Source organism: Coffea arabica, chromosome 10e, assembly GCF_036785885.1.
Source record: "Coffea arabica cultivar ET-39 chromosome 10e, Coffea Arabica ET-39 HiFi, whole genome shotgun sequence".
Lineage (NCBI taxonomy): Eukaryota > Viridiplantae > Streptophyta > Magnoliopsida > Gentianales > Rubiaceae > Coffea > Coffea arabica.
The window spans coordinates 3,819,000-3,841,962 of NC_092328.1; the positions used below are offsets into that span (position 1 = coordinate 3,819,000).

The following is a 22,963-nucleotide window of genomic DNA, read 5'->3' on the forward strand; positions in this document are numbered from 1 at the left end:
GTTTAGGGTTTATAAAAATTTTGTAACATAAATAATAAAAGTAAGGGAGGTAAGTGATATTTTTAAAACCTTAGTGTTGCCAAGTGATAATAAGGAAAATCTCAAGGGAGGTTTCTGATATTATCCCAAATTATTAAACTATGTGGCCGTTTAAACTTTACTCAATCAAAACGAATTTGATTTGATTATGTTTAAAGCCTAATATATACATTTAGAAAGAAAAGTTGCACCAAAGCTTTACATGCAACGTTATTAAAGCAGATCTCATCATCATCTTCAGATGACAATCGGACTAGCAGCTGGCGCCGATCCGTCCAATAAATGATTAGTTATACTTTAGGTCAAATTTGAAAGGTAATGTAATTTCATAGGCCAATCATTAAGGATTAGAGCTAAGAATATGAATGATTACATGCACTAAACCTTGTGTGTCTCAGGTGGAATTAGTCAATAATCATACGCGGCGTTGCAGAACCACACCTGGGCCGAATTAATCCCATCCTTCGTTAACTTCTTATCGAAATCGATAAATAACCCTCACACACCTACCTGATTTAAACAAACGCAGGAGTTAATCGAAAAATCATCCCTCATTAACCAATCGACCAGAAATTATGCTAAACTAACAAAGAAGCATCAAGCAAAATACAAAAAGTTAATAAAAGGTGCGGTCTTGATCAGTAGGGTAAAGCTACAAATACGACCATGCTGTGGACATCAGCTTTACATGAAACGTCAAATATTGAAGAAGAAAGAAATGGACGTGTAATTCCCTCCACCCAAGATCACTGTATACAAACCAGACTTCTCTAGTCTAGTAATTTAAATTCTAGGATCCCTTTCCAAACTCCTTAATTTCCCACCAACAACATGTCATATCTATAACTGATCTTCGACCCCACAAACCACTACTAGAAATATACACAAATGTGCAAGGCCCTGAATGAATTTGTTGCTTAGCAAAAGTCGCACAAAAAAAAAAAAAAAAAAACAATTCTAGCTAGTTGAACTTGAGTACTGTATATATTGGCATTCCAATTTAGATTTCATTGATTGATACTGTTTCATGAAAGGCAAGAGACAAACCATCTTTATCAGTTTTGAAGTCTAAAATAGTAGTACTATGTGGGAAGTGGGAGTAGGATATGAACGGAAGATGGAGGTTCGTGGACTTCAGTGTCCTACTGTCACGGTTTCGTAACTTTTAACCTAAAAGCTAAGGAAAACAAAATCGCTATAGTCAAAAGGGCCGATCAGCCGCGACAGAATATTGGAAAAAAAGAGTCGTGGTAGTAGCAACATTTTCCAACGAGAGACAGAAACACTTTGGTTTCAGGTTAGGAACAGAATAAGGAGGATCAGGATCATGATCAGGGTACAAAGATACAATACTTGTCTTTCTTCTTTCCCGAAACAAAGAAAGAAAAAAAGCAAGAAAAGTACTGCATGAAATTAAGCAAATTACAACTGAAACCGAGATGAAAGATTCTTGAATTTTGCCTTGAAGTTTTCATCTGTTCTCTGGGTGCAATGGGAAGAGTTCTAGGGTCCTATCTCCCTCATTTCTACAATATCTCTTGTCCTCTTCCAAGCATTCAAAAGTCCATGACCTGCACTTTCTCTTGTAAGGACTATCTTCTTCTCTCCCAAAGTCTCCCTACACAAATTAACATGTCCTCAACATGTTAAGCACTTCATTTTGACTTTTTGAGCTAGCAGCGCATCATAATGTATACCCTAATGAAGTAAAACCAAAAAATGACAGCTTTTTTTTGTACGAAATTATATCTTCAGACTAGGGAGATTAAAGTCTTAAATTCTTGATAAATAACTGTACCAACTTCAAACTCTCCAAAGTATATATATAGAAGGTTAAGAACAAAAACAAAATCAATTATGAAGATGAGACGTACCCTTGACTCATGTGTTAAAGAACTACTAATGGTAGTGGTGGTGGTGACACCAGGAGCTCTTGGACTATGGTTAAGGCCGAGATTATTGCGCTTTTGCTTCTGCCTCTCGCGTGCTTTGTGGTTTTGGAACCAGTAAAACACATTTTTCCCCTCTATCTTTCCATACTTTCCCAGCTGTGCCGTGATTTGTTCAATTTGTTGAGCATTTGGAGTCCTCATGCCCCCTCTGTACAGCATTTCTAGTATACCTATTTGCTCTTGGGTTGGATTCCACCTCGTCCCTCCCGGGTGTGTATCCACCTGCATGTCAAATCATCATAAGCTCAGCAACTATATTTCCAGTATCCTTAAACAAGTTCATCACCGAAACTAGCTACATGCTTGACGTCCTTTGTAAGTTACTGCCATGCAATACATGTACGTGAATTAATTGAGGGTCTGAAATTGTTAAATTACATGGGCAGTTTCTCTCTTGTCGTCTGAGGATCCGAGCTTTCTGGGGCCGCTTTCAGGTCTGATGAAGCTCTTGAGATCGAAAGGGGGGACGGTGGTGGGAGTATTGTCGGTGTTGGAGAGCTTGGGCGCAAGAGGGCGTAAACGCTTGCAGCCAAGCGTGAGGGATGGTTCATGCTCCCAAAATCCACGTGCAAACTGATGCACCTTCATGCTTCCCATGGGTGCCAATTTGATGATGAAAGTGTAGCAATTATATAGAAGGATGAAGGAAAGAAAGAAAGAAAGGAAGGAAGGAAGAAAGAAAAGAAAGTGGGAAATGAGGTGGTGCCTAGAAGAACCAAGACCAAATGATGAGGTGAGGTTGACTTGGGATTTCCATTTCAAAAAAAGAAAGAAAAAGTGATCTGGAGTAGAGAAAAAGAGAGAGTGAGTGTGTTTTTGTGGGTGTGTGATGTAGAAAAATGTGCTATCATTGTATTAGTGCATTGAGCGTGTGGATGAAAAGAGCGTGTGGATGAGTGCTAGCTGTTGTAATTGGTCTTGTAGTATCAGAAAATTTTCTGTATTTAAGACTGATTGTACAATAGTTGTCACCAAAAAAATATATATGTATATATATATATATCGAGTTTAATTTTTTTTTTTTTGGGTCTGGAGGCTACTTCTCCAGATTGGGCAGAGTTTTGCCCCAAAAATACCCAACAACGGTAGCACGTGAGGGTCGAACTTAGGATCTTGCTGTAACTACAGGTGACCAGTCCCACCCAAATTACCCACGAGAGGCTATATTGAGTTCAATTAGACTGGTGATATTTATACGATTGTCGTTCCATATTATATACATTCAGGCACATATCAAAATTGAAAAAGTATGGTATATATAGATGGATGCCCATGTAGATGTAGGTGGTGTTTTTAATTAACACTTCCAAGAACGAAATTTACACACTATAATTGATTGGTAATTTGAGGACAAAAGAATCATGTATTTCAAGGACTTGTGCTCTTTAATTGCTAATTTAACTTAGATTTTCTTAAAGGTATTGATGGTATGTATGTGTGTGTGTGTGTGTATATATATATATATATATATATATGCGTGTGTTGGGTAGTCTAATCGATCGGGGTGGTATTCTTTCTCTCTTGCTTTCATGATAAGGTGTGTATGCTTTTCGGTGGCCTCTTTGGCTCTCTTCTAAACTTTATCACTAAAAAAAGGTGAAGAGGGAGGGAATGAAAAAAGATTCCTCCAATCCCAAAACTTGAAAATGGAACTCTTTGCTTTCTAAGATACGGATATGGTCGTGGTGTGAGAAGAACTGAATGCCGTCTTTTAGTGGTAGAGCATGTTGAAAAAACAAACATATTAAACCAAATCTCTCTATCTCTCTGATAAGCCATAATCTATCTATCCATCCATCTCTCTCAACTCAAATCCTTTTCTTTTTCTTTGGGAACTGTAGTTCCAATTTCCAAAATAGTATAAAACCACCATCGATCTCTCACTCACTTTATATCCCTCTTTTGTATCACAAATTCTTGCATGCATGATTCAAACAAACACACACCTTCACACCCTTGTCTAATTAGTCACTACGTACTGCTATGCTTTGCCAATTTTCTATCGAATAATCATTGTCTGCCACGTACTGATCTTGACTCTGATATGATTAGCTAGCTAGTTTAAGTTAATCACACTTGCCAATTTTCAGCTGATCAGGAAGGACTCTACGTACTGCCCCAAAAAATATATATATATATATATATATATATATATATATAATTGATGATCACGATTTAGAATGTTAAAAACCGCAACGGATCATATGTCCCACACTCTGTGCCATTCTCTGTCCCATTTTTTATTATATTGCTATTTTTCCTTCATAAATATCATGTTTTAGTTCTTTTTTGTTTCCTTAAGATCCAATAACTACTAATTCAGTAATACACAAAATTTAACAAACTCAAAAAATCAAAATGCATAAAAAATGAGATCTTTTATTCATTTTCTGCTGTATTTTTTAATTTTCTATTATATATTACTTTTTTGAAGCTGTTATATTTATTTTTTACTGAATTAATAATTATTGAATCATAAAGAAACAAAAAAGAACTAAAACATGATGTTTATAAAGGAGAAATAGCAATATAATAAAAAATGGGATAAAATATGGGACAGAAGATCCGTTGCGGTTAAAAACACCAATATATCTAAGGTGCATGCAGATATCTGCTTGTCATGCCTTGTTAATTATATTGCCTTCCATTTTGGCTGTTAATTGTTCTCATCTGCTTGTCATGAGCTAGCCGGGCCATAGTTTTGAGGACTAAATCAAATGAGAGCGGCTTCGGCTTCAGCTTCGGGTATCCAAAACTCAATAATGCATCGTCACTCTACTCTAGCAGCAAAAGAAGACTGATCGGTCAATAAAGCTTCAAGAGAAGAAATGGATGGAGATCTGAGAGTTTCACGAAAATATATATTCTTGAAAGTAGCATGTGCAATCTTGTCCTCAGCATAGATTTGCCCACGACATTAAGTCAAATTTGTGGTATAATTTCAAAACCCGATCTTCTAAATATCTCCTTCGGCATGGTACAATCACAAAACAAACAAACAAACAAAAAAATTAATATTGTGTTCATAATTCAAATTTGGCCATTAGAATCTAAACAGGTGGCCGGAACAAGTACACCTCGGACCTTAATGTCTAATCAGATGTTCAAGTTTTCTCTGTCTTGTTCCTAACCTCGAACTTGCACTGCAATGTGGGGATTGGGAAGTATGAAATTGTTCATGATCTCAAGCATTTGATTGCGTTGTGAATTTGCACCTTGCCAGCCTTGAAATGGAGGAATATCCTTTTTTTTTTTTGTTGTAAAAGATACTTCTTAGCGTGTTGACATTAAGCAAAGGGCACCTTATTATCCCTTTCTTTCCAATTTCTAAACACTACTGTACTTCACTCTTCTTCTTCTTTTTTTTCTTTTGGAGAAAAGGAACTAACCAATTACAAATATACAAAAAAAAAAAAAAAAAAAAAAAACTGGGTCTTAATTTCCAGCTAACACCAAATCTAGGAGTGATAAACACCGTACTTCACGAGCACCGAACTTCTATAGGTCGTTGTTGGAAATATGTTTCCATATTCGCATACATACATATAACACGTATATGTATACAGTATTCGGATTTTTAAAATCCTACGAATATTACAAAATGCCTAAATAGAAGTCAGTGACAAAGTAAAACTAGTTAGTTAAAAGTGCCGTAAATCTGTCATCTCTACACAAAAACTTTGTTCAACTTAAACTACATTGATTTTAGAGTAAAGAATCTCAGCGGCCACTAAACTATTGGTCAGACCATATTTTGGCCATCAAATTATTTTTCGTCAATAATTGGCCACTAAACAACTTAATCAGTAAATTCGTGACCATTTAGTCGATAATTGCTCTTAATCTGTAAAATTAGCAGTTAATCTGTGAAATAGGATTGCGTGATTATTGGACAAAATTATCCCGCACTTTATCACGTGTGCTGCTAATTTCACATATTAAGAGCAATTATCGACTAAATGGTCACGAATTTACTGATTAAGTTGTTTAGTGGCCAATTACTGACGAAAAATAGTTTGATGGCCAAAACGTGATCTTGTGGCCGCTGCGATTTTTTACCCTTAATTTCATGTAAAACCTTGCGAGGACCAAAATTGGTTTTGTGTGCTAGCTGCACTAAAACTTTCTCCAACCCTGGCTTTTAGCCGCATAAGAATTTAAGAAAATTAAATTATGTACTGCGTAAAACGGAAAACCTACTTAGATACTCTACTACTATATGAATAATTTACTGGGGGAGAGGGGGCCTTCTAAAGATTCAAAATAATTTAGTACTCTAGTATTCTAGTACAAGTCCTGGCATCCAGAAGGTCAATCTACACCATGACCGATCATATTTCATGGGTTTTATGATGCCAAATATTGACATTGCGGTTCCCGGCCAAAAGTTAGCAGATCACAATTGACAGTAGTGCTAACACCTTCAATCGCGACAGGATAATTTATGGTCGTATACAAAATTCTCTAACCTAGTTTCCTAGGGCTTCATAATTCGGTACCTAGTCTATGTTTGTTAGGACTTCTTGTCACGAAAAAGAATAATGCGTGTCAAGCCAATCTTAACTTTAGCGAAAAAACATTTATCTTGCACGCATTTTAGTATTACTACAACATATATGCCTTATTAAATCAGAACCAGTTAATTACTTAAGGCGTTCTATATTTTTTTTTTTGTTACGAAACACGTCTAAATATATTAAAATCTGAACCTATTAAATTTAATTATTGAATTGAGTTATTAAACAAGACCTTACTTTTCTTTAAAGTTCTCTGATCGGAGGATAAGGGTGTGTTTTTAAGTATAGAAGAGGTCCTATATTTTATTTTTTTAGAAAAAAAAAAAGTTTGAGAGCCTGAATCAATGGATCCATCATGAGCAAACTAAAAGTCGCTAAAAGTTGAACCGATGAGACAATAAGAGTTGAACATACAAATTGATAACCTTAAGGCATTTGAGAGTCTCTAAAATGGCCAATTGGCGAAGACTTCATAGAAGGTTTTCCAATGAAAAGGAGATGAAATTGCTGTTTTGAGACAGCATCCGTCGGCACTTCAAAGAAAAAATGAGGAAGCCTATTCTTTTTCTTTCTTTTTTTTTTTTGATTTTAAATTTTCTCAACCATCCCCAACATCTGCCCTCCGGTCCCAGTCGCCCAGAGAAAAAAGATATGAAAATAAAAGATGAAAACGTGGGAGAGAGATAATTATATGTTTCCGGCCAGCGGGGAAAAAGTGGAGTGAATGATTATTATGGAAATTCCAGCAAGAATTATGAGTTTTCTCTTCTTTCATTTTTTTTTCCCACCATGACGTGAAAAGTTTTGGACAATCATCAGCTTTTGTTGCATGTTCAATACCAGTGCCTTAGGAAAATCAAAACGTAGAGAATACTCGCGAATGAATATACATACCTTTTCATTTCCAATTCTTTTTATTTTTCGAAGTCTTTGTCCATGCATGCTATGCTCTGCTCTGTCCCTCGGTCCCAAAGACACGCCCCAGTGATATGTCGGTACCACGCATTTGAATTCTCTTCATATGCTTTTTGTTTTAAAATACTGTTCAATTTTGTCCGTACGTAAGATACATTTCCCGGCGGTGCATTTTTCTCATTCCTGTGCTGTTCTGTTCATTTTTACCTGAATTTAACACGTTGGCGGTTAAAAAGTTATTACTTGTCATGCGTAGGCTGGCTGCTACGAACAAAATAATTATTCAGCTCGGAAAATATTTCATTTTGCTCCAAACGTTATCGCGGATTTGCCTTGTCCCCGCATTTGGCCTTCACGGTTAATACTTTTTTTTTGGCGGGTTACGATCCTCTTCATTGAATTTCTCTTTATTTTTCTTTCCATTTATTCCCGTCCAAATTTATATAATGTTATAAAATTATGCAATCGTGTCGTTTATATTTCTTTTAATTTTTGGATCAATATACTAAAAAATGATTTTTTTTTTTTTGGAGAATGTTTTGACATTGAGTTTCCACGGAACATTTGAACGGTGAAAAATGGATCAAAATTGTGACAAAATTTACAATGATTAATCAAACAGCAAAACTTTTTGTATATAACTAATTACATATATATATATATATAGATGGAGTTGATTTTCAGAAATAATCGTTAAATTAATTTTGTTGAGGTATAATCATGACACCTTGGGTGTTCCTTTTACATCTTGCCCACCACAGGCCACAGTACAAAAATTCCAACTTTCGATTGCAACCGCGAAGAAAGAATCTAAGGATGCATGGACATACCCTAATGATCAAAAGGGCTCATTTGCACGAGTTTGATCCCTATGATAGTGTCACAACTTTTCTCCTGAAATTTAATTTGTATTATGCTTTTTACAAAAGGGGAGGAATACAAAAACCAACAAACAAATTTAAACATCCGAAAAATAAGGGATTCCTATTTCACATTATGCATGGGAAAACCTTCCGCCGTTTTTAAGGACTTAAAAAATGGCAGAATTAGGAGCGAGATGGCTTCATGTTCGATATACTATTGAAAAGAAGCTAAGTAGTAGTATTTGGCGAAGACGTAGCAGCATAAGTCTGATCCTAAGCAAACCTTCCAGATGCGGATTGTGCGCTTTTTTTTTTTTCCTTTTTGGAACAAAAAATCTTCTAATTATAATCCCTCGCTCCTCACATTCTTATCACCTTTAACAAATCGACTATTATTATGGCATCCAAAATGAGAATGAGGAAGTACTCAGGGATGAGTAAAGTTTCACTTTTGATCCATACCCACCCTCTTTCAAAAACATTAAAAGAAATAAAAATAGAAAAGCAAGTATTTGTGATTTTTATTTTTGAGACACACTTTCAATAATATTACTTGTTTTCGATGAAAGTTGAAGTGGACATATATTTGAAATATTATTTGGAAAAAATATTATTTGAAATAATTATTTGGATAGAGTATTATTTAGAATAATTACTGTAGTACTTTTTGTGATGTGATGTATGTAAGATAAAAAGTTGATTGGGAATATAAAAAGATGGGTTGAAAAATGTGTTTATGATGCAAGCGAAATATTATTTAGAATAATATGTGTATCCAAACAAACCGGCGCAAGTTTCTAACCCGATCCCCGAAATTCAAAGGAAAAACAGTCCGCAATGATCTATGCTAGACTAGCAACAAACATGCAATCCAACTCCAAATGCAAATAATTTTGAACAGGGCAGGGAGGATTTGATTGGAGCATAAGAAGCGGTTATGTGCAGGAAGTTTTAAATTCAATACCTCTCCTTTATAAAAAGGGGAAAAAATTAAATAATTTTTGACAGCCTTTTTTTTTCTCAAGCATTTGGTTAAGTAGAAAAGACGAAGTGAAGGGAAGGAGATGGGTGATTTGACGGGGTTAATTGTCGGTCAAAGAAAAAGTCTGGAAGTTGGGGTTGGGTGGTGGCAGGACATGAGGTGGGAGCCCACACAGTGGAAGAAACGGTGGAAAACCATCATTGAGGGAGGGAGGACATTGTCATCATTTGCACGTGTCCCATGGACCACCATTTTTTTGATTTCATTCCCCATTCCAATTCCCCCACCAATTCCTAATTCCCATTCCTCTTCCCCATCTTCTTCGGGTCCTCCGTTTCATACTCCTATTCTTGCTCCTGCTCCCTAGAAAGAGCAGGTCACCAACATTTCGGCTGGCACCGCCGCGTAGGGCCTCCGCCTCCCATTTCGATCGCCATAGTTGGACTTGGGGTCAGGAATAACTCACTCTCAGTTCGACACTCTAGAGTTATTCATCCAAAAAGCGTTTTACCCATTAAGATTTGACGTACGTTTAGAGTACCAAATATATAATCAATTGCATTTCGTCCATTTTTCACTTTAGACACTTTTCAGATTTAATTTTACATTTTTCAAAACTAAGATCCCTTTTGGATTTACTATTTTTTAGAACTTTTTATGGAAAAATGTATAATAATGAATTTGATGCATGTGAGATTAGGGATACGAACGAACATAATCAAACTGAAAATCATAGTATTTAAACTTATTTAATTATTTTATTGAATTTGAAATTGTGTTGCAACTTGGTTTGTTTATCTATCAAGTCGAACTCAAACAAATTTTATGGAGTCGAGTTCGAATAATTTGAATATTTTAATTTTATGCTAATCGAGCCAAACTTGAGTTGAGCTTGGAAAATTATCGAAAGTAAACTATTGTTTAAGATTACTTTGATTAGTTGAAGAAACAAGTCTGAATAAACTCTTACCGAGACAAACTCGATTTGAGTATTGAGTAGTATGACTTGTTTTTTAACCTTGCATGAGATAAAAAGATAATTAGAAGATGTGTTAAGAAATATTTCCATTTTTTTTTTTAACAAAAACTAGCAATTCAAACATCACCTAACACTTGCTGAAACACTTACTAGACAATGCCAAATTAATTTACCTCCCCTACAAAGAATTACTATGAAGTACAGTAGCTAGATACTCGTGAGAAATATATATATATATATATATATATATATATATATATATATATATATATATATATATATATATAGACACACATACACACACAAAGAGTGTAACGGCCGGTGGGGAGGGCAATTGTTCTTCCAATACTTCAAAAATCCTTCTATATCTGTCTAAAATGTTAAAAATTCTCATCTACATCCTTGTAAATATTAGATTTTAGCCCCAATTTTTTTTTTTTTACAAGAATATAAGAGTGCCTCCTAAGTATACCTCTTCACCAGTCCTGTCCCTAAGTCCCAACTTCTGGTTCCACCAGTGCTATCAGACACGTATTGAGGCCCTTGTGACGTCTCACCAACATTATGCCATGTGATCTAGAGGCATTTTTTTTTTTGTTTCTAAGTACGGCGGATAACGGCTTTACAGTCAAGATTTCAGCTTTCATGATAGGATATCTGAATCCCAAAGAGAATGTTTTTTTTTTGCAGCATTTGATCAACGGTACATTCTTTCAGGTTACGGTCGTCTGGATACTTTTGTTTCACGCTCTAGATGAGCCACGAACACCACAAACCAAGAATTGAGGAATGTAGTGCATGCAGAATTTTGCAGGAGACCATCTATGATGCACATGTACCCCACACTTATTAACCTACTTTAGATTGTGGTCTGTCTGGACCTGTATAGCATTCCAATATACAAATGTCTTTAAAGTATTTCCGAGTTTCTTGATCATCTAATAAGGAAACTATAGAAAAGAAACGAGAGAGTGTAAAAAAAAAAGAAAGGAAGATGGATGCATGGTTGACGCAGCAGACGATTTTTACACAACTTAGAATTGAAAAGGGTAAAAGGGACGATGGACCTTTTGAATGAACATGGAATAACTGGGGAGGTTTAAGAACTACATACCCTTGATTTATGAGACGGGTTGACCGGAGGCAACATCAGGAACGAGGAAAGAAAAGAATTGACAGCAGGTGGCAGTTTCAGTCTCAATCTTGATTGTACTGGAGAGCCGCTTCAAGGGTCTTCCCCTCAATTTGATTGATATTCTTGAATATTTAAGGGTTTTATCCAGATTTTAGACAAAGACGTAAAAACTTTACTTGTTGAAATGAGAATCAAATTCAGCTCCTAATCATGCCCGGCCACCGAAACATGCTTCACTTAAATTCACGAAAAACTGCAGATCCTTTTAGTATATTGTATATGCAGATGAAAAACCCTCTGGGTATTTAACCATGTCATTATGTATTCTCGAATTAATGTTTAATCAGGATTCTATATACTTTTCCATTTGAAGCAATTCAAGGCTGTCGGTAAGATTTAGAACCAAAAAAAAAAAAAAAAGGCTCATCATAAACATGATTAGTATTCTAGTTTAATTTTTTTTTAAAAGAAAAAAATAAAGAAAGGGAATGATTTAAGGATGCCATCTTCAGTCACTTTTGCCAATGACTTTATATTTAGAACCAAAAAAAAAAAAAAAAGGCTCATCATAAACATGATTAGTATTCTAGTTTAATTTTTTTTTAAAAGAAAAAAATAAAGAAAGGGAATGATTTAAGGATGCCATCTTCAGTCACTTTTGCCAATGACTTTATATTTCCATGCCCTGGTTCTCGTTTTGATTGGAAACCTTTTTAGCTTGGGAATTGATGGAAAACAATCACCGATGCAATTGCTACTATACTAACCATTGATTCTAAATCATGTCATAAGTATATGCCAGATAAAGTTAATGCGAGAGGGCATCATTTCTCTGATTGAAATTCATTCCAAGTTAGATGTTTTACACGGGCATCTTTTCATCATATGATGAGTTTGGTTCGTGACCTAAATGTTCCATGGAGTAAGTCTCTTTTCTCCCCCTCTTTTTCCTCTTCCTTTCCACTTTTTCCCCCCCAAAAAGAGAAAAAGAATGTATCATGTGTACTCATGGATGGATGAGTAACATGAGGGCACAGTGATAAGATGTCATGTCTTGTAAGGGAAAGTGGGCGCAAATGTGCTTAGAAAGGGATTTTTCTTAGGAGAAGGGTGTAAATGGATGACAGTCCAAAAACAATTAAGTTGGTGAATTGATGGCACTGAAAGATCCTCCCAATGCAAACTTTTTCTCTCCTTTCTTTCATTTTATTCTCTCTTGTTTTTTTTTTTTTCCCCTTTGCTTTGCTTTTTGTTGCTGCTGCTTCATTTCATGCCTTTTTCTTTATTCATCCATCTGAGTTTTTTTTAACCCCTTTGTGGCGCTTTGCACAAACTCAAAAGAGTTAAATCTTGACTCCCTACAAAGTCCAAATGTCTCTTTCACTTCCTTTTCATTTCCCACTATGAAATGCTATTCCCAAGTTCTACCCCACTCCTCTGCCAAGTGCAGAAAAGATCACACTCCAATCACATTTGTTATTTCTTTTTTTTGAAAATAAAAAAACTCGGAAAGAGGGTTTCCCGCCAAATGAACTCAAGGCTCTTTCCTAGAACGCAACACACCATGATCGAAGTCAACATAAATCATCATTTATCATCAAGCCAGACAACATCCCATACTCTACTCCGAGTTAGTCAAAAAGAAAACAGAAATTCGAAAGATATTCTTATGGATATGAAGATTAAACTTGAACCAAACGAATCCATACATATTTCTTGATTAGGAACTCGGAAGTGCACAAGTACCCGTGAATAAAATTAGTAAAACATCCAGGTTTCGTTCGTTTATATCAGTATATTCCATTTCTCACTTTCAAATAGGGATGGCAATGGGGGCGGGTGTCCGCCCCGCGGGGGGCTCACGGGGCGGAGGCGGGGGGAAAAAATTCCCCCCGCTTAGAAACGGGGCAGGGGGCGGGTGTATACTCCCTCGCCCCGCCACCCGCAAAAATATATATATATATATATATAAATGACTATATATTATATGTAAGTTAATTAGTTATAAACTTATGATAATGATATTATTAGTTAGATGTATTATAAAATGTATATTAGTTTATGTAATATAATTGATATTATCAATTATATGAATAATTATACATGTCTACTAATAGAATTTATTAATTAGTTATACTAAATTTACTAATACATTTATACTAAATTTCTAATTACACTTAATAGAATAACACTTTTTTCTCAAAAAAAAGCACAAACACAATGATGAATTAGTGATTGCATTTGTACTAAAAATGAAAATTTGACTATTTTAGTTATATTTATTTCATCATATTGGATTGTATTCAAATAACTTCTGTTTAATTGTTTTTATGAGTTTCAATTGTAAAATTACAATGAATAATAATTTGGTGATGTGTTAATATTTTAGTACTTGATTATTTATTAAAATTTAATTATAATAAAATTATATAATAAAATTTTATTAACCCCGCGAGTGCCCCCGTGGGAGAAGCGGGGCAAGGCGGGGCGGGGGACGGGGGGAACTAATAGGCAACGGGACGGGGGACGGGGGAGGGGTCCCCCGCCCCAATCCCTCCCCGTTGCCATCCCTACTTTCAAATGTTAGTTCTAACTTCTAACCCACCCCCTTCCCCCCCTCCCCCCCCCAAAAAAAGCTAATTCACTAACAGTCATACTAGACTCAATTCAATTAAAGGTCGACCAATTTAATAAGGGTAAATTTTATATACATTGATAATGTATATATTATCATCATTAGATTCATGACATATGTATAAAAATTGGATTTCAAATTCAAATTTTACATATTTATTATTCATCCAAGACTGTCAGTGTGTAGGAAAGACTAATCAATTTAATAATACTACATAAACAGTTTACATTATGCTAATTATCCATGTTTAAAATTAGCAAAGTTTTATGAACCAATTGAGCACGTTTTGCTAACAGCTTTATGTTGAGCTAATAATTTTTTAATTATAGTAACTATATGAGGATATTTTCTTTTGCTTATGTAATTGTTGAAAATGAGTACGTAAAAAATTGTAGTAAATTATTTTCCAAACAATTAGATTGGCTCAAATATGTGGGCTATCTAATTGGGCCTAATAGACGTAAAACTTTGAACGGCCCATCCCAAGCCAACAAAATAGGGATTTTTGGGGCTAGGATGGACTTGTTGAAAGTTGAAACTGGCCTCATTAGGCCCAATGTGGTCTGTTTTCGACCTGCGTATATGTGATTATCTAAATATAAAAACACCTATATATGAATATATGTATTTATGCCTATATTACTGCCATTATAGTATATATACATGTACATGAACAATGAAATTTAGATACATATGTATATGCCTATACATATATGTTGACACGTATATTGCACAGTTGCACACACAAACATACAAAAAAAAAAAAAAAAAAAGGCTCCTATTAAAAAATTGTCAAATTGACAAAATAAAAAGTTTGAGTGGTTTAAATTCCAGTAACTATTATAAGAGACAGCATGTTAATGGATCGTAAATTATTTATAGGAATATATATATATATATATATAGATTATGAGCTAATACAGCTGCTCTGACATTAAAAATAAAAAATTTAAACATACGATATTTTGCAAGAAAGTGATTCATATCAATAATTGAACCAACGCGTATTCGCATCACATTATGCACAAAGGTAACTTCCTGGTTTAACGACCACTTGATTCGCCTACTCTCTAAGTAGAGAAAAGATGATGAGTGAAAACAAAGTATTGTAGGCCCAGGATCAAGTTCTGGACACCCGGTTGCCATTTTTTGATCTCAAATGTGTCATTTTCCGTAAGATGTAATTTCGCAGGTTTGAAAGCAGAACCACTTGCTCTGGATCATTGCCAGTCTCTGCGACCAACAACATTCTTTTTTAAGAACGAACCTGTGCTTTCGCTGTATTCCTTTAAAAAAAAAAATAGTATCTTAAAATGAAACTTCCAAATTACTAGTTCTAATTAGTGGTTCTCCTCCAGCATACCCGAAACAACTTTCCCTTCTATCATTCAGCATGGTAATGAGACTGTTTTCTTCAAACACCAGAACAAAATGTTGATCATACATTTACAGGATTATGATTACTTGACGATGAATTTGTAGGTACTTTTAACTAGGATCATTTTGATGTCTGCCCGCTTTTTACATTGACTGTTCTGGTGGCATGCGTTTATTTGCATAGCCATGAAGCCATGCATAGCAAGAAGTGCTCTAGCAGTCGTCTTCTGTTAAGCTGCATTTGTCAAGTGGCCCTTCATTTGTATACATATCAAGCGTCATGGGGGCACCTATTTTTTAATATGTGGTCATCATGTTAATTCAGAAGACTAGAAGCTGAAAGACACAATTAATTTGGAAATTAAAAGAAGCTGTGCATAAAAATGGAAGGGTTGTCAAATGTTTGACATGTTAAATGCCCAACCTAGGAAAAGAGGATCAAGGTGGGCACACTGGGCCCCGCAACGATAACAACATAGCCATAATTGGTTTTGTTAATCTTTGGGTATGGAATTTTAACTAGGATATGTTCAGTTTTGGCGTAAGATTTCTTATACCTGTCTGAATGACACCTTTGTTTGTTTGGATCGTGACTTTTCGTGGACACATTTTTCGATCACTTTTTAATCTAATATACGTTAACAATATCGTTACGATACATTTTCCTCCTACGGTACGTTTATTATTCTCAATGTCAAGATTTGGAGCTATCCATCCACTTGTGGTCTGTTTAGCTCCATTCAATGACTATAGGAGATGAGGCGATCCAAACCATTAAAGTAAGCAAGTGTTTGACAGTCATTTATAGGAAGATATGTTACATCTCTACCAATTTCTGTCGGGTTCAATTGAAGTTGTTGCTTTCCACACACCACAACCACCACCCCTAACATAAAATACAAAAAGGTACTGGTTGATATCAATATCAAGTGAGCTAATTTATGTCAAACTTAGTGGACTTGATAAAAAAAAAGCTTAAATTGTTTGGGCCAATTGGACTAAGCATGGGTACTTTTCAGAACGAGGAAGTCATCACTGGCATCCCATTTTCTATCAATGTCGATGGATTGGCGCATGAGATCGGATCTTGAACATCGTAGCCCAGAAACCACTAGTAGTACTATCTGGCAAATGCCTCGCTTCAGTTCACAGAATAATTTTGGGAGATCTTTGGTTGGAATTTCATCTTATTATTTCTGCATCAATATTACAAATGATTTAGCAATTGATTGGAAAACGACAGAACGGGATAGGACGTTAGCAACAGTGATAGGTTGCAGTTTTATCATTTATTTCATTATTAATTTTCCCTATTACCTGACCCGATGTGGATTAATTGCTGGATTCTACTCATTTTTAATATTTTACATTTATTTCAGGGAGTAGAACCAAAATATGATAACAAGTGTCAATTTGACAGAAAAGAAATCTAAATAATAGAGCTTATTCCAGGAACATTTTTGAAAAAGAAACACTTATTCCCGTTTTGGTAATTGCTACAAAAGAAAAAGGAAGGCTGAAGGGCTTCTTCTTCCTGGTGGGAGCCGTGGCACAGAGGATGCTTAGTTAGTAATAAGATAGAATAGGAATTGAGAGCAGAGAAGAGAACTAGCACTATCTTTCGCTTTTGACTTTTCTTCGTTTCCTTGGTTCTGAGTAGTTTTTCATCTTTCTTGGTACGCAGGACTTTTAGCTTAGCGTTTCTTTTGACTCTTCCTTGGAGTCTCGGGTGGATTCCTCCTGCACATGTCAGGAGCACTTGGAGGATTCAATCACTTTCTGTATTCTTTTACCAATTGAACGAATTGAACCCCCTCGATCAAGGATAATGGGCGCGACTTTTACTTCAATTTTGCGTAAGTTTTTCATATCAAATATGAACTAATTCTCTCACTCTAATCAAGGAACAACGGAGATTTTGATTTACCTAAAAATTATGAGATCGATTTAATTTTATCTTTTTCTTTTATTTATTGGTATTCGCATATTTCTTGTTTGCATTGCTTGTGATTAATTAATTAATTAATTGTCTTGGATCGAAATAATTAGTTAATTTGGTAATCTATTGTCAATTAGGGCATTAAATCCATAATTACTTAATTGCCTTGAAATGCGGGCTAATCTGAAGTAACCCTGATAGTGCGTTATTTGGTTAGAATAGGGTTCCTCTAATATGTAAAGCAATTAGGGAATTAAATCTTATGGGCGTACCTTAACCACTGATACAGTAAAGAGAGGTTGACTGTCATTGCTTGTTTGACAGTTATAACATATTTATTAGTAAATAATTGAAATTGCTTGTGCATCAATGATCAATTAGGTGAACCATTGTTGAAGTTATTTCTTTGTTAGACCTTTAATTATTGTTACTCTAATTTTATTGAATTGTCATTTAATTTCTAAATAGCTATTTATTTTTATTTTTATTTGAATTTCTTTTATTGTAATCGTTTATATAAAAACACCCCCTGTGTTACTTTGGATTTATTAAGAGACAAATATCCCTAGTCCCTGAGGATACGACCCTACTTGCCTTGTCTATAAATTCATAATTATTTGTGAAAAAAGCCATCTCATTCGAGTATATCGGATCAAGCAAACTCTTCGAGAACAGGGTGAATCAAATAACCCATTGCACACCTAGAGTTCCAGTACCGGTATTTAAAATCAGATTTTGGCTACTTAACTGACAATTAGATTTATTTTTATTATTGTACAGGTTTCGACGACCTTTCAAAATACATTGATGCAGGTAGGATTTCGAAGTTATGATGGTCCCGGTTATTGAATCTTATTAAAGGGACAGCTTACACCATTCTTCTGGTATGTTGTTCCCGGGGACGGGTATATGCTTTTCATCTCAATTCTTGAAGATGTGCCCACCAAATTTGTTGCTGATCAGTTCCCCAGTTTTCTACAGCCTACAAAGGGAATTGGATTAAATTTGGTAATTCAACAAACAACATCAATGTGTGCCTATAAAAGCCCAGCAAAACCAATTTTCTCGGTTTAGCCTTTTCAGAAACATTTAATGCTCTGAATTGAGTCCATCAGGCCAATTTATTTTCTCGGTGCTTTTCAGCCCTTCGATTTATAATATTGGGTCCACTTTGATCATATTTTAATAGTAGGAGAGGCAGCGTTGGAACACATTTTGTCGCCCAAGGAGCAGGACCAATTTAAATATTCAACGGACGGACTCAATCAATGCATGCAAAATCAGCAGTGGAAAAACGCCAAACCTTTCTTAGTTTGCTTTCAAGTCTAGGAATTTACTGCACCCTGATAATCAAGAAGGTATTAGTATTGAAAGTGAAGTCTACAGTGTAATTGATAAGACGTTTCATCTGTGATCGAAAAGTTATGATTTCAGTAAGTGGAATTCACTTATTCTGATGAACAATAAAGTGCATTGTAATTGATAGGACTTTTTTTCTCGCGATTGAGGGATTACGTGTTCAATAAGTGGGATTCATCCTCTTTAATAACATGACAACAACAATAATAATAAAGAGAATGTGTCATTACTCAAGGTCTTGGATTCATGTCCCTCTATTTCATCTCCACGTCTTAAATATAGTTAAATTCAATCCCTTTGCTTTTTTTAAAAAATATATATAAATAAAAAAGGGTTTCACTTTCATAAGCACGGTCAAATGACCCGGGACACTCCATTGCACCTACCAAATCAAAATTAAAGTGTGTTGCTTAAGCTAGAGGCCATCACTTCAGCAAGAAAACAGACCCGTGTCAGATTCTTTGTCAATCGTTCTTCTGAGTTTTGCTTGGAAGCAATTTGCAACTTTTGCAGGGTTACCTTTGGTTTCGACTTTGGGCTGGTAAATGAGAAGTTGTCGGTGTCATAGGACGTTTAAATCATAGGGTTTGTGTAATCACAAAAACTATGAAATTCTAGGACATCAAAACTCTCAAGATTTCCATTTGGATTGTAACTTTTTAGGGGGGGGGTTTTTTTTTTTTTTTTTCTCCAATCGTGATTTATTCCGCGTGTGTGGATCCTAATAATCCTTGAATTTATCTTCTATAAGGATTGTCTACGGTCGTAACCCCAAGTGTACAGTCTTTTAAGGACAGCCCGAGGAGCCGGCCGGCCAGCCAGCCAGTTGAGCAGGCAACCGGACAAAAATCTTTTAAGATCGATTTTTCCTCCCTCATTTTAGTAGTTAGTTCGGGGACTGCAAATCCTAACCGCCGGACAAAAACAGTCGCACTAACTTAGATCGCGTACAAATCAAACAAAAAATTCCAAAAGCAAAGCAAAAATAAGCACCCCCGGCTCCTTACTTCCCCAAATAAAATAAAACCAAAGGCGGCAATATTTAATTGGAACGCCCTTGGCGGCTTTGCGCAACATAGCAATAAAATACTAACATAGGAAAAGGACCGCCAAAAACAGGGAACGTCTAAACAACACTTTTTTCTTTTTCTTTTTTTGGTTAGCCTGACTCTCATAAATACCAGATTCCTTTCTGTTTTCATGGAAACTGAAATCTGATATATTTGAGTATACATCACGTTAAGTGATAAGCGGATAACTCATTACTTATTTTTTGGGAGTAAATTTTGCCTAACAAATCTAGTGTCATTTAATTAAATCAGTTGCTTAATTTTTTTTGTTATCAAATGTGTCTGGATACGTTAAAATCTGAATCCATTAATTTTAAATGTTAAATTAGATTATGAACTTATAGTGTTTTTATATATATATATATATATTTGGGTGGTCGGTCCATACATACAGTTCATAGGGTGGCCAAAGGCATCTAAACAAATGCCATACATATTAAGTTGCCATTTGTACTTTTTAAGATTAAAAAAAGCCAAGAAAGAGGACTAGAAAATTGCTCACCGCCCACCTCCCCATCATGCAATGCTCCACTACCAAACAAGCCTTTTCAAAGCTTCCACCATCTCTTGAAAGCGATTGAAACATGAAACCACTACTACCTGCAATGCTTAATCGATCCAATTTTTTTTAACCCTTTCAGAGAGTCTTAGGTAAGTGTGTGTTTTTTCGTGGCTGGTGGCATCCAGTATCCACAGGACGTCACAGGTAGCGCTTGGGACGCCAAGCTTGTACCCTTATCTTCTTATCTTTTCTTTCATATGGCAACTGAATGTAGGCCATAGCTGCTGTTCCTTTATCATCTCATTATTCCGATGGTCTCCATCCTCGGCACCTCCTTAACTTCCAATATTACCACCCAAGCCTCGTACAAAACAATTTCAATGAAACAGTACAAAAAATCATGAGAACTGTCAAACAATTCAAGAACCAGGTGTCCTGAATTTATATGTACATATATAAAAAATAAGTAAGCGAGCGATCCACCTCCCAGATCAAATAAACAACGAAAATCGAACTTCATCAGAGAGGGAATTAATTAGTAAATGATTCATTCAGGACTTAAGGCTATATAGATGGTTTATCATCTTTAATCCTCATAAAATTTCACAACTATATATATGTAATAGAATTTAAGCAACATATAATCCCTTTGGATTATACATCTCAAAACATCGATTCCAATGAGAAATCTTTTCACTAACAGCCGCGAAATCATAAGTTACACGCACTACCCTCCAAGAATATAGCATACTCTCTTTTAGTCCATCGTCTTTTTGCCCCGTTACAGCTCTAAGTCTCCCTTCGGAGGTCATCTCTAGTTCCTGATCATCTTGCTTGTCGCCAAGAAAACAAAAAAGCCATCAAAGTAGTTGTCCTCGACATCGTTTTTCAGTTGTCGTCAGAAGTTTCCGGGCTAGGATATTCATTCAAGTCAGGCTTCTCCAGGCGAGGAGGAGTAGAATTGGATTTTGTCGAAGAAGCATGCACCGCAGTTTGTTGAAGCGCATCAACTCTGGCTCCGACCTCAGTAGCTCTCTTTCTAATAGCAGCCGCAGACAAGTCATGCAGCTCATCATCTTCAACTATGCATTCAGGGAAGTTAAGCCTCGCAGAAGGGCCTCTAAGGTAGAAGACGGCGGTGTCGTAAGCCCGCGCCGCTGCCACCGGAGAAGAGTAGGAGCCAAGCCATATTCTTGACCTCTTGTTAGGCTCCCTAATCTCAGCCACCCATTTACCCCACTTTCTCATCCTTATTCCTCTGTAGGGTTTCTCCTGTTGGTGATGATTTTCCCTTTCCTTTCTTTTCTCTGTGCTTGAACAACACCCCCCTTCCATATCACCCGATAGGTAAAAACGAAAAAAGAAAAAGAACCCTTTTTTTTTTTCCCTTTTTCTTCTTTTGTTCTTGAAGAAATCAACTATCAGTCTCTGGGTGACCTGCTCACCCAAAAGGAAAGAAAGAAAGAAAGAAAGAAAGAAAGAAAGAAGAATTGAGGAGAAGATTCTGTTTTAGGTAGATAACAACCGTCCAAGGAAAAAGCTTGCCTTAGGAGGGCCAATCATATTTATATGGAGGTGGGAGAGAATACAGACACAGTTATAATAAGTATGATGAAATATGTGTTGTATAGAGCATTTATACATATATATACGTGGACAGAGAAATGAATTCAGGGGGTGGCGACTGGCGAATCATGAATGGAAGAAAGCAGGAATGATGAGTTATGATTGAGGAGGAAAGGAGGGGAAGGAGTGCATAAACAGCACGCATTAGAGAGGGGGATTTCTTACTTGGCTGCTAGTCTGTCGTCTGGGCTCGGCCGCCACGTTGATTGATCTTCCTTAAAGATAAGTACAAATTTGGCCGACATAGTCCATCGCTTCACTCACTTCCTTCCCTTCTTTTTATTTTTTTTCCCTTATTTTAGGGTCGCCTCTCCCTCATGCAAGAGCCTTTTCTTTTTTTTTTTTCTTTTTTTTCTCCTTTTAGATTTTCTTTAATTCTCTACGCTTCGTTTGAAAGGTGAAGATTTGAAGAGATGAAAATTGATTTAGGGAGAAAGTTGCATCCGTTATCTCATTTGAGAGGCGAACCTAGAGGGAAAAAAAGGGAAATGGAGGATTGCCAAATCGCTCCAAACAGTGAAGTTGTCTTCTTGCAATGAATGGAAAGTGAAGAAAAGGATAGGGAAGGCAATAAGTGAATATTTCCATGTAACTCTATAGCTCTCAGAAGTTGAATCCGAGTTATTTACGAGTTTATGCAGTCAAAATTAAAGTTTGAGCAGCTCGAACAGTTTGAGAATTTGAGTTCCAAACTTATCATTCAAGTTTATTGAACTCAATCAAACTTTAAATTTATATTTTTTTTTGAATTCTTCATATTTATTAGTGCAAAATGTCTATCATGTCCTTGTTTAAAAGTGTATAAATATTAATTTATATCAGTTGAACTCGATTGTAGAGCTAGACCCAATTTAAGCACGAATAACTTGTAATCTAACCTAACTCGAGCTAAAACTAAAGTTTTAAGAGCTCAAATTAAATAGTTTGACTTCAAACTATAGTTCAAGTATTTTAGGTTGAGCTGCACTCTAATAATACAGTGCTTGAACTCGACTCAATTTACTTGCCCCCTATTCCTACCTATTGTCCTTTAAAAAGTCAAATCTTCTCAATCGAAGGGGCAAACATGTAAA

The 22,963-nt window shown here is 35.7% G+C and overlaps 2 protein-coding genes across 3 annotated transcripts; both read right to left on the bottom strand.

The window, feature by feature from the left end:
* Positions 1-222: 222 nt before the first annotated feature.
* LOC113711152 (WUSCHEL-related homeobox 4) lies at positions 223-2,702 on the bottom strand. Of its 2 annotated transcripts, none has more exons than XM_027234335.2 (3): positions 2,370-2,702; positions 1,914-2,213; positions 223-549 (listed from the first exon to the last, which is right to left on the bottom strand). In XM_027234335.2, exons 1-3 carry the CDS (start codon positions 2,586-2,588, stop codon positions 538-540), a joined length of 531 nt encoding a protein of 176 aa, XP_027090136.1. In that variant the 5' UTR covers positions 2,589-2,702; the 3' UTR covers positions 223-537. The 2 variants fall into 2 exon arrangements, with proteins under 2 accessions (XP_027090136.1, XP_027090135.1); XM_027234334.2 differs by lacking the exon at positions 223-549 and adding an exon at positions 1,315-1,657 and having other exon boundaries at positions 2,370-2,648.
* An 18,252-nt stretch (positions 2,703-20,954) lies between these two features.
* LOC113711700 (ethylene-responsive transcription factor ERF011-like) lies at positions 20,955-22,104 on the bottom strand. Its single transcript, XM_027234866.2, has one exon. The coding sequence runs from the start codon at positions 21,597-21,599 to the stop codon at positions 21,153-21,155; it is 447 nt and encodes a 148-aa protein (XP_027090667.1). The 5' UTR covers positions 21,600-22,104; the 3' UTR covers positions 20,955-21,152.
* Positions 22,105-22,963: the final 859 nt, after the last annotated feature.

Coding starts and splice junctions, on each gene's coding strand:
- LOC113711152 (XM_027234334.2), bottom strand. CDS start 2,588: ATGGGAAGCATGAAGGTGCATCAGTTTGCACGTGGATTTTGGGAGCAT. Junction 2,214..2,369: donor ACAAGAGAGAAACTGCCCAT/GTAATTTAACAA, acceptor TTTGACATGCAG/GTGGATACACACCCGGGAGG. Junction 1,658..1,913: donor CTTTAACACATGAGTCAAGG/GTACGTCTCATC, acceptor TAATTTGTGTAG/GGAGACTTTGGGAGAGAAGA.
- LOC113711700 (XM_027234866.2), bottom strand. CDS start 21,599: ATGGAAGGGGGGTGTTGTTCAAGCACAGAGAAAAGAAAGGAAAGGGAA.